We start from the raw sequence: 12,258 nt of genomic DNA, 5'->3' as shown, positions 1-12,258 counted from the left end.
TCAGGGGAGACCTCATTGCCCTCTACAACTACCTGAAAGTGGTTGTAGCCAGGAAGGGGTTGGTCTCTTCTCCCAGGCAAGCATCACCAGAACAAGAGGACACAGTCTGAAGCTGTGCCAGGGGAAGTTGAGGCTGGAGGTGAGGAGGAAGTTCTACACAGAGAGAGTCATTAATCATTGGAATGTGCTGCCCAGGGAGGTGGTGGATTCACCACACCTGGAGGTGTTCAAGAGGAGACTGGACGTGGCACTTGGTGCCATGGTCTAGTCATGAGGTCTGTGGTGACAGGTTGGACTCGATGATCTTTGAGGTCCCTTCCAACCTTGGTGATACTGTGATACAGTGGGTACTACTCTGGCTTTTAAGTTGTATGTGGAAGTCTGAACCCACTCTGCTTAGTGGCTTTATGTGGGCTGGATCATGGCAGGTCACCTTCCTGTCCATCCAAACAATGTGAGAACTGATGGCAGGTGCTATGGCAGGTGCTGTGGCAGTGCTGTGTGCCTGCTTTTAGAGCGACATCCTTGTTGTGGTCTTTGTTATGCTGACAGATGGTATAGAAAGTTCCCATCCAGATAAAACTTAGAACCAGAAGTGGTCAGGTCAGCACTGCTGGACCAAATATGGGTGTGCCTGCAGACTGTGTGGTTGAGGCTTGGTTCAGCCTCCTCCTCAGCTGGCCAAGCATACCCTAGAGATGCTGTTTGGGACTTGGGGCTGAGGTGCTCTGCAGCTGAACTGTGAACTGTGTGACAAAAGTGTCAGCAGTTTGCTCCTCCATCTCACTCTCTGGCTTATGCTCTCTGCTTCCCCTTTACTTTTCACACTGTCCTCCCCCTCAGCTCTGCATTTCTCATTTCTTGAGCCTGTTTGGAGCTGTCAGCCAGAAGGTGCAGATCCTTAACTGTCTGAATGTCTGTGCAAGGTGTGGGGTGGAGGGTGTCCCGTAGACAGCAAGGTGAGTTGGTGTGTGGGTCAGGCCTTCCCAACAACCATTGACTTTATTCTGTCTTAGCTTGAGCCTATGGTGATCAGGGTATGGTAGAACTGAGACTAAGGAAAAAAAAACCTGGAAGGTAAAGAGGTTTTTCCTGAACTCCATGTGCTGTCTATAAATCACAGCTGGGTGAAGGAGGTAGGGCTCATGTTTTTGCTATCTCCTAATGATACAAATACTGAAGCTGTAAACATCTGAAGTTAAAATGGAGGTTTTGGCTTGTTGTTGCTGTTTTTAATTGTGTGATTGTTTAGTGCTGGGGAACTGGGTGCGTTGTTAATATTGTGGTATTATGGCCTAGGAACTGGCTGGAGGGCTGAGCCCAGAGAGTGGTGGTGAATGGTGCCACATCCAGCTGGCAGCCAGTCACTAGTGGTGTGCCCCAGGGATCAGTGCTGGGCCCTGTGTTCTTTAATACCTTCATTGATGATCTGGATGAGGGGATTGAGTCAGTCATCAGCAGATTTGCAGATGAAACCAAGTTGAGAGCAGATGTTGGTTAGTTAGAGAGTAGAAGGGCTCTGCAGAGGGACCTTGACTGACTAGACAGATGGGCAGAATCCAACATGATGGCATTCAACAAGTCCAAATGCTGGGTGCTGCACTTTGGCCACAGCAACCCCATGCAGAGCTACAGGCTGGGGTCAGAGTGGCTGGAGAGCTGCCAAACAGAGAGGGACCTGGGGGTGCTGATTGACAGCTGCCTAAACATGAGCCAGTAGTGTGCCCAGGTGGCCAAGAAGGCCAATGGCATTCTGGCCTGCATTAGGAATAGTGTGACCAGCAGGAGCAGGGAAGTCATTGTGGCCCTATACTCTGCATTGCTTAGGCCACACCTTGAGTCCTGTGTCCAGTTCTGGGCCCCTCAGTTTAAGGAGGACATTGAGACACTTGAAGGTGTCCAGAGAAGGGCAATGGGGCTGGGGAGAGGCCCTGTGAGGAGAGGCTGAGGGAGCTGGGATTGTTTAGCCTGGGGAAGAGGAGGCTCAGGGGTGACCTTAATGCTGTGTACAACTACCCGAAGGGTGGTTGTAGCCAGGAAGGGGTTGGTCTCTTCTCCCAGGCAACCAGCACCAGAACAAGAGGACACAGTCTCAAACTGTACTAGGGGAAGTTGAGGCTGGAGGTGAGGAGAAAGTTCTTCACAGAGAGAGTCGCTTGCCAGGGGGGTGGTGGAGTCACCGTCACTGGAGGTGTTCAAGAGGGGATTGGACGTGGCACTTGGTGCCATGGTTTAGTCATGAGGTCTGTGGTGACAGGTTGGACTCGATGATCTTTGAGGTCTCTTACAATCTTGGTGATTCTGTGATTTTGATGATTTTTCTTTTTCCTCCCTGTACTTTAGAAATTATGGGATAAACCTCTGGCTTTTATGCAGAGATGATATGTTCCAAAGTCATTGCATTATGTTTAATGCTGCATTTTTTGCTTGCTCTGTCAGTCTGTCTCTTTTTTGATTCCTCTTTTTTTCTGACTGCCCCACCCAGAATTCCTCAAAGGTAAACAGGGAGAGAGGGCATGAAGCTGAGTCATTACCAGACTGAGAAGGTAACTGAAGTTCATTGGTGTCCTAAGGAGGAAGTAATGTTTCAGCCCTTTTTACCACCTTGACAGATGCAAGTGAATTCCCCAAGGTTAGCCCCAAAGTATAAGGATAGGGAAGCCTGGCCTGTGCATTTCCATCCAGCAAAGAGTAGTTCCTAAAAAAAACTATTAAACAGTTCTAAAGTGGGACCTTGACAGGCTGGACAGACGGGCAGAGTCCAACGGTGTCAGATTTAACACATCTAAGTGCTGGGTTCTACACGTTGGCCACAGCAACCCCTTGCAGTGCTACAGGCTGGGGTCAGAGTGGCTGGAGAGCAGCCAGGCAGAAAGGGACCTGGGGGTACTGGTTGATACCAGGCTGAACATGACCCAGCAGTGTGCAAACATGGCCAAGAAGGCCAATGGCATCCTGGCCTGCATCAGGAATAGTGTGGCCAGCAGGACCACAGCCGTTGTGCCCCTGGACTCAGCACTGGTTAGGCCACACCTTGAGTCATAGTATCATACTAGTATCAGTCAGGATTGGAAGGGACCACAAGGATCATATAGTTCTAACCCCCCTGTCATGGGCAGGGACACCCCACACTAGATCAGGCTGGCCAGAGCCTCATCCAGCCTTGTGTCCAGTTGTGGGCCCCTCAGTTTAGGAAAGATGTTGAGTTGCTGGAACGTGTCCAGAGAAGGGCAACAAAGCTGGGGAGAGGTTTGGAGCATAAGCCCTGTGAGGAGAGGCTGAGGGAGCTGGGGTTGCTTAGCATGGAGAAGAAGAGTCTCAGGGGAGACCTTTTTGCTGTCCACAACTACCTGAAGGGAAGTTGTAGGCAGGTGGGGGTTGGTCTCTTCTCCCAGGCAACCAGCACCAGAACAAGAGGACACAATCTCAAGCTGTGCCAGGGGAGGTTTAGGCTGGATGTTAGGAAGAAGTTCTTCCCAGAGAGAGTGATTGCCCATTGGAATGTGCTGCCCAGGGAGGTGGTGGAGTCACCATCACTGGAGGTGTTTAGGAAGAGACTGGATGGGGTGCTTGGTGCCATGGTTTAGTTGATTGGATGGTGTTGGATGATAGGTTGGACTTGATGATCTCAAAGGTCTTTTCCAACCTGGTTAATTCTATTCTATTCTATTCTATTCTATTCTATTCTATCCTATCCTATCCTATCCTATCCTATCCTATCCTATCCTATCCTATCCTATCCTATCCTATCCTACTCTACTCTGCTCTACTCTACTCTATTCTACTCTATTCTATTCTATTCTATTCTATTCTATTCTATTCTATTCCTATTCCTATTTCTATTTCTATTTCTATTTCTATTTCTATTTCTATTTCTATTTCTATTTCTATTTCTATTTCTATTATTTCCATTTCTATTTCTATTTCTATTTCTATTTCTATTTCTATTTCTATTTCTATTTCTATTTCTATTTCTATTTCTATTTCTATTTCTATTTCTATTTCTATTTCTATTTCTATTTCTATTCTAATCTATTTCTATTCTATTCTACCATCTGTACTGCTTTTTGTGCTCCTGGAGTGTATTCCTGGAGCCTGCACCATAGCCCTACCTGTAATCCCCATGGATTTGAATGGTTTAGAATTCAGTTACACCCTGAGACCATATGCTCTCTATTAGAAGTTGTGGAATATTTTCCTGTCTGTTCTGCAGATTAAATGATAGATATTTCTGGTGAGCATCTTTCAATTGTGAAATGCACTTCCACTGGACCACAGTAAGAGGAAATCAGCAATATTGGTCTTTTTTTTTTAAAGGGTGCTATCTGGAATATTGTTTGTGGTAGTGTTATTTCTTATTTCTCCTGGGTGTTGTGTTTTACTGCATGCACTTGATCAGCAAAAAGAGAGGTTAGAAAGATGAGCCAGAAATAGAGCTTGTATTGGGTTTGATTTGTTGGATTTTTCTTGTTATGCAATCTGAACAATGCAGTGTACTAAATAAATGAACTTATTGCACTGTGCATTTTCTCACCTAACTGCTTCCTATTCATCTAGTCCAAGACCCTGTTTGCCAACTTTTCTTTCCCCTCTAAATGAAGCAGGAATAAATCTCACGTTAAGCTGTGAGTTCAGCTTGTGGCTGGTTAAGCATTAATTTGTCTCCCTTACTTTTAGTGGAAGCATCCTGTCATAATGGAGATGAAACAATGCAAACAATTGAGGCTGCTGAAGCACTTCTCAACATGGACTCCCCTGGTCCTATGCTGGATGAAAAAAGAATAAGTAAGTTCTTTCCTGAAAGCACATCCAGTCTGGATTTGCTTTGTTTGTTTGTGAAAGGAGGGAGGGATGCAGTCCAGCACAGCACAGTTGCATGGAATTGCTAAGATGATTTGGCTTCCAGGTAGCCTTTCTGTATTTAGTTTGGCTGTCAGAAATTCCAAGTGGTGTATGCAGTGAAGCAATCCTTTGTCTGGCCATTGCCATGCCAGTGTGGAACAGGGAAAGAGAAGAACAAAAAGTTATGTAGGGAAGGAGTGAATGGACTCAGGTAGCTTGGGTTGCAGTGGTTTTAGTTGATAGACACCTGGTCTGATTACATTGCCAAGATAAAGAGCAGATTGCCTTAATTAAAAATGAAGATGTGGGCACACCAGGCACTGGTGCTTTTGGGGAGAGTGGCTTCTGTCTTTAAATTGTTCTATTTCAGTAGTGCCTCAGCTTGTGTAAAGCATTCCTGGCACATACATTCCCTTTTGAACTAGTCTTCTTTCTCATGAAGGCCTTAAGTGTCATAGTATTATTCTATTCTGTACTTACTTTTTTGCTGTAAAAGCAATAGCTTTTAAAAGTCCTCATGGCTGTGTGAAATGATTCATCTTGTCCCTTTACCTTAAGCAACTATGTTTGGCACAACTGAAGATGATGATATAGTGGCTCCTATTACACACGTGTCAGTCACGCTTGATGGGATCCCTGAAGTAGTGGAAGTTCACCAAGCCTCAGACCCTTATGCTGAATCACCAGAGACTCCAGAGTTTGAGCAACCAAAGAAGAAAAAAGGTAAGATGCAGCTGGAGTAGGTGAGCAGTGGGTGCCATGCTTGCCTCCCCTGTGGGACAGGGGTGTTTGGAAACTTTCTGAGTGTCAGGTCAAAATCATAGGATCAAGATTGCCTCTACAAGTGGCTCAGTTGGTGGCACATCAGACCCTTAATGAGAAGGTGGTGAGTTCAAGCCTGCAGTGGGCTGTAGTGTCCTCCCTGCTCTAGTCATGAGGTCTGTGGTGACAGGTTGGACTCGATGATCTTTGAGGTCTCTTCCAACCTTAGTGATACTGAATACTGAATAAGGTTGGAAAAGACCTCAAAGATCATCAAGTCCAACCTGTCACCCAACACCTCATGACTGCTAGACCATAGCACCAAGTGCCACATCCAATCCCCTCTTGAACACCTCCAGGGATGGTGACTCCACCACCTCCTTGGGCAGCACATTCCAATGGCTAACAACTCTCTCTGAGAAGAACTTTCTCCTTACCGTGAGCCTAAACTTCCCCTGGCACAGCATGAGTCTGTGTTCTCTTGTTCTGGTGCTGGTTGCCTGGGAGAAGAGACCAACCACCTCCTGGCTACAACCTCCCTTCAGGTAGTTGTAGACAGCAAGAAGGTCTCCCCTGAGCCTTCTCTTCTCCAGGCTAAACAATCCCAGCTCCCTCAGCCTCTCCTCACAGGGCTTGTGCTCGAGGCCTCTCCCCATCCTTGTTGCCCTTCTCTGGACGCTGGTGAGGGGCCCAGAACTGGACACAGGACTCAAGGTGTGGCTAACCAGTGCTGAGTACAGGGGCACAATGATAATAACTGAGTGGACTCAACTAGAAATGCCGGGAAACCATATTCTTACTGGGTAGTGTGAGCACAGATAGTGATGCTTCAATACATCCAAGTGCTGGGTTCTGCACGTTGGCCACAACAACCCCATGCAGTGCTACAGGCTGGGGTCAGACTGGCTGGAGAATGGCCAGGTGGAGAGGTACCTGGGGGTGCTGGTTGATGGTAGGCTGAACATGAGCCTGCAGTGTGCCCAGGCAGCCCAGAGGGCCAATGGCATCCTGGTCTGCATCAGGAACAGTGTGGCCAGCAGGAGCAGGGAGGTCATTCTGCCCCTGTACACTGCACTGGTTAGGCCACACCTCGAGTCCTGTGTCCAGTTCTGGGCCCCTCAGTTTAGGAAGGAGGTTGACTTGCTGGAATGAGTCCAGAGAAGGGCAACAAAGTTTGTGAGGGGTTTGGAACACAAGCCCTATGAGGAGAGGCTGAGGGAGCTGGGGTTGCTTAGCCTGGAGAAGAGGAGACTCAGGGGAGACCTTCTTGCTCTCTACAACTACCCGAAGGGAGGTTGTGGGCTGGTGGGGCCTGGTCTCTACTCCCAGGCAACCAGCACCAGAACAAGAGGGCACAGTCTCAAGCTGCACCAGGGGAGGTTAAGGCTGGAGGTGAGGAAGAAATTCTTCACAGAGATAGAGATTTGGCATTGGAATGGGCTGCCCAAGGAGATGGTGGAGTCACCATCATTGGAGGTTTTCAGGAGGAGACTGGATGGGGTGCTTGGTGCCATGGGTTAGTTGTTTAGGTGGGTTGGATTGGTTGATGGGTTGGACACAATGATCTTGAAGGTCTCTTCCAACCTGGTCTATTCTATTCTATTCTATTCTATTCTATTCTATTCTATTCTAATGACCCAGAACTGGTCACAGGACTCAAGGTGTGGCTAACCAGTGCTGAGTACAGGGGCGCAATGATAATAACTGAGTGAGCTCAGCTCGAAATGCAGGGAAACCATTTTCTTACTGGGTAGTGTGAGCACAGATAGTGATGCTTCCATACTAATGGTGGTGTAGAGGTAGCAATGATGTCTTGCCCCACAGAAAGCATGGCTGTCTACTTGTTCCCATCTGTAGTTTCTTCCTTAAGAGCATAGTTGAAATATTTAAAGCTTATGTTAGTGTGAGTCCTCAAGTACTTTAATTAGGCCTTACTTAGCTTCAACTAAAGGTGCTTGATCTGTTCAGAACATGGGATGAGAATGAGGTGGATCTTTTGAGGGTTGTTTTATATAAGAATAATATCATTATATCTAAGTTTTTCTATGCTAGAATCACAGAATCAATAAGGTTGGGAAAGACCTCAGAGCTCATCAAGTCCCATCTGTGGTAGATAACCTTTACATGGTTACTTGTTGCTGTGGTGTTAGTCAGATCTTCTGCTTCTGTTTTCCCGCCCTGCCTCAGCGTGGCCCCCACTCCAGGTCGCGAAGCTGATGCCTGCAGTGGCAAAGTCATGCAGTGCAGTCAGATGTAAGGCATGGTTGCAACAGATATTTTTAACAAGAAAAATAAACCACCAGAGTGCTGTTGCTGGAACTAATCCTGAGGCTGAATCAGAGCATTAGGACTGTGACAGGTTTCCTGGTGAAATAAAAGCCTTCCAGAGCAGGACTTCTGCTGCCCAGCTGTACATCAGCTGAAATGAGAGTGCATTTTTGCTGTTGCTTCCCAATGTTTGGAGTCATTATCTGTCAGTGAGAGCACATGGGCCTGTGGAGATCTTGATGAAGCCTCCTGCGTCCCGTGTGTGTCATAAGGTCTGCTAGGGACTGATGTGGGTTGGGGAGTCTCCAGTTCCTGTAAGAAAGCTGAACTGAAACTGCTGTGGAGGAAGGCTTTACCAGCAGCTGCCCCAAGAGTGCTGCTGGGGAAATTACCATGCTGTGTGCAGCGTTGTGAGATAAGGAAACTGCAAGATGATTTTAAACTGTTGGGGTTTATTTGGTTGTTGTTGTTTTGCTCAGGTTTTTTTCTTCTTGTTCATGGGCCAAAACAAGGAGAACTTGTCTGCCAGATACTGAGCCTCTTTGGCTTTTATACCCTCCTTTGTACTGTGTTTCTGCTTACTCCCACTTCTTCCTCCTCCTTTGCTGTAGGTTAGAAAACCAGTTAGCAAGTGTGCTTGGTTTTGGCAGTTAGATCAGAGAGAGGAGAAATACTAGAACTGTTGGTCAGTTAGAGGGCAGAAGGGCTCTGCAGAGGGACCTCAACCGACTGCACAGATGGGCAGAGTCCAACAGGATGGCACCCAACAAGTCCAAGTGCCAGGTGCTGCACTTTGGCCACAACAACCCCATGCAGAGCTACAGGCTGGGGTCAGAGTGGCTGGAGAGCTGCCAGGCAGAGAGGGACCTGGGGGTGCTGATTGACAGCTGCCTAAACATGAGCCAGCAGTGTGCCCAGGCGGCCAAGAGGGCCAATGGCATCCTGGCCTGCATCAGGAACAGTGTGGCCAGCAGGAGCAGGGAAGTCATTGTGCCCCTGGACTCTGCATTGGTTAGGCCACACGTTGAGTCCTGTGTCCAGTTCTGGGCCCCTCAGTTTAAGAAGGACATTGAGACACTTGAAGGTGTCCAGAGAAGGGCAACAAGGCTGGGGAGAGGCCTTGAGCACAAGCCCTGTGAGGAGAGGCTGAGGGAGCTAGGATTGGTTAGCCTGGAGAAGAGGAGGCTCAGGGGAGACCTCATTGCCCTCTACAACTACCTGAAGGTGGTTGTAGCCAGGAAGGGGTTGGTCTCTTCTCCCAGGCAAGCATCACCAGAACAAGAGGACACAGTCTCAAGCTGCACCAGGGGAAGTTTAGACTTGAGGTGAGGAGAAAATTCTTCACAGAGAGAGTCATTAGTCATTGGAATGTGCTGCCCATGGAGGTGGTGGAGTCACCATCCCTGGAGGTGTTCGAGAGGGGATTGGATGTGGCACTTGGTGCCATGGTCTAGTCATGGGGTCTGTGGTGACAGGTTGGACTTGATGATCTTTGAAGTCTCTCCAACCTTAGTGATACTGATGCTGTAAAAGATGCATCAGTTTAGGGCTTCATTAATTACTAGCTTTCAATGAAGCTGAGACTTTGTGAAGTAGATATAATATGGTCTGGGTGATGTTGAAGTGTTAACTCAGGATATCCAGGGATTTGTAAAGCATTGGTGTAATGCTGCAAAACCTTACTGATCTTGTAGTACACTCTAGGATGATGTGCAGTGTGTAGGGGAGCTTCCTTTGGGTGTTTTGGTTGGTTTTGTTTTTAAACTGCAATCTCTTTTGCTTCCTTTGGTCAGTTCTGTGGTATCACAAAGGCCCCTGGTCATCTTGCCCTGTGATTTTATAGACTTCTAGCATGCATAAGCCACCAGTTAAACTTAGAGGGTTGCATTGTGCAGAGCACTACCTGCTAACTGAGCCAGAATGGCATTGCCAAGTAGAACTCACCCAAAAAAATGTTCTCTGGAAGTGATGGGGTGACTTAACTTCCTTTTCTTGTGGGCCTTATTGCTGCAGCAGTAGAGCTGCATCCACCCATCTGCTCAGCTCCAAAACCACATTCAGCATGATGTCTGTACTGATGAATGTCTGAGCACTGACCTGCCAAACTACCAATCAGAAAGATGACAAAAACAAAGTGATGTCAGAGAAAGAAGCTTGGAAGTTTGCTATATTAATACCTTCAGTCCAATGTTTTCCTGTGGGAAGTATCTCTTGGTAGGTGGTCAGACATTTTTGTATGTATATTGTATTCTAGATACCTACTCTTTAATGTATGTTTTACATATATGATCTGTTCTTAAGCAAAACTCACTGAAAACAGTGCAAGAAAATGCATGGATGCTTTTCTGTTATGGTATAAGATATTGAAGAGAAGAGAAGGGAATGGAATGGAATGGAATAGAATAGGATAGAATAGAATAGAATAGAATAGAATAGAATAGAATAGAATAGAATAGAATAGAATAGAATAGAATAGAATAGAATAGAATAGACCAGGTTGGAAGAGACCTTCAAGATCATTGCATCCAAAGTATCATCCAACACCACCTAATCAACTAAACCATGTAACCAAGCACCCCATCAAGTCTCCTAAACACCTCCAGTGATGGTGACTCCACCACCTCCTTGGGCAGCCCATTCCAATGGCAAATTCCTCTCTCTGTGTAGAATTTCTTCCTCACCTCCAGCCTTAACCTCCCCTGGTGCAGCTTGAGACTGTGCCCTCTTGTTCTGGTGCTGGTTGCCTGGGAGTAGAGACCAGGCCCCACCAGCCCACAACCTCCCTTCGGGTAGTTGTAGAGAGCAAGAAGGTCTCCCCTGAGTCTCCTCTTCTCCAGGCTAAGCAGCCCCAGCTCCCTCAGCCTCTCCTCGTAGGGCTGTGTTCCAAACCCCTCACCAACTTTGTTGCCTTTCTCTGGACTCATTCCAGCAAGTCAACCTCCTTCCTAAACTGAGAGGCCCAGAACTGGACACAGGACTCAAGGTGTGGCCTAACCAGTGCAGTGTACAGGGGCAGAATGACCTCCCTGCTCCTGCTGGCCACACTGTTCCTGATGCAGGCCAGGATGCCATTGGCCCTCTTGGCCGCTTGGGCACACTGCAGGCTCATGTTCAGCCTACCATCGACCAGTACCCCCAGGTCCCTCTCTGCCTGGCTGCTCTCCAGCCACTCTGACCCCAGCCTGTAGCACTGCATGGGGTAATCAGAGTAAGCTTCTCACTGTCCAAATACCACATTAATTTCTAGCATGAATTTCTAACCGGAGGTGTTTCTGCAGCCATGGAAATAGGAAGGTAGAAATACCACTGAGAAATTCAGCTAGCTATAGAAAATTAACTTACAGCAGCCCTGCAGAAGGCTTAGCTCATGCAGATTCTTTGTCCTTCCTCTTTGTAAAATTTTCTCCTAAAAAGGAATTCAGTGATGTGCTCTCAAAGGTGACAAAGTCATGCTCTGTTGAACCAAAGCAGGAAGCATGCTAATGCTTAATGCTCTCAGAAATTACCTTCTCTTAAACCAAAGGGGAAATATCCTGTATGTGTGTCTGTTAGCTGTGTTTTTGATGGTATCAGTCAACACCTGCAGATAATAGCTCACAGTGTCATCTTAAATCATCACTTGTAGGTATCTCTAGCCTAGGTAGAGACCAGGAACATCAACACTGCTCTGTAAATAAGTTTGACATTTTTTTCTCTAATTTTGAATGTGTTTCTAGAAGAGAATTGTCCAAACAGGATGGCCTGAAGTAGTTTAGGCTGAAGTAGGAGAGCCTAGAATTGCTGTAGCAGTAGTATTAGTATCACAGTATCATAGTATCAGTCAGGGTTGGAAGAGACCACAAGGATCATCTAGTTCCAACCCCCCTGCCATGGGCAGGGACACCCCACACTACATCAGGCTGGCCAGAGCCTCATCCAGCCTGTGCTTAAACACCTCCAGGGACAGGGCCTCAACCACCTCCCTGGACAACCCATTCCAGGGCTTCACCACTCTCATGGGGAAGAACTTCCTCCTCACCTCCAGCCTGAATCTCCCCACCTCCAGCTTCATTCCATTCCCCCTAGTCCTATCACTCCCTGACATCCTGAGAAGTCCCTCCCCAGCCTTCCTGTAGGCCCTCTTCAGATACTGGAAGGCCACAATGAGGTCACCTCAGAGCCTTCCCTTCTCCAGACTGAACAGCCCCAGCTCCTTCAGTCTGTCCTCATAGGAGAGGTGCTCCAGCCCTCTGATCATCCTTGTGGCCCTTCTCTGGACACCTTCCAGCACCTCCACATTCCTCTTGGAATAGGGGCTCCAGAACTGGAGGCACAGTACTCCAGGTGGGGTCTCCCCAGAGCTGAGCAGAGGGGGAGAATCACCTCCCTTGCCCTGCTGGCCACACT

At 47.5% G+C, this 12,258-nt stretch overlaps 1 protein-coding gene across 2 annotated transcripts in view; it reads left to right on the top strand.

Annotated features, from left to right (window-relative positions):
- Positions 1–12,258, top strand: part of ELF1 (E74 like ETS transcription factor 1) — a 158,364-nt gene that overhangs the window by 118,075 nt on the left and 28,031 nt on the right. For both annotated transcript variants that reach the window (XM_068166491.1, XM_068166492.1), the window contains 2 exons: positions 4,678–4,785; positions 5,401–5,565. In XM_068166491.1, coding sequence (XP_068022592.1) covers positions 4,678–4,785; positions 5,401–5,565 — 273 coding nt within the window. The remainder of the gene's footprint in view (positions 1–4,677; positions 4,786–5,400; positions 5,566–12,258) is intronic.

Source organism: Melanerpes formicivorus, unplaced genomic scaffold, assembly GCF_026170545.1.
Source record: "Melanerpes formicivorus ecotype bairdi unplaced genomic scaffold, bMelFor1.0.p_v2 SCAF_101, whole genome shotgun sequence".
NCBI lineage: Eukaryota > Metazoa > Chordata > Aves > Piciformes > Picidae > Melanerpes > Melanerpes formicivorus.
The sequence above is the reverse complement of the archived record's forward strand: the minus strand, read 5'-3'. Positions and strand labels throughout refer to the sequence as shown.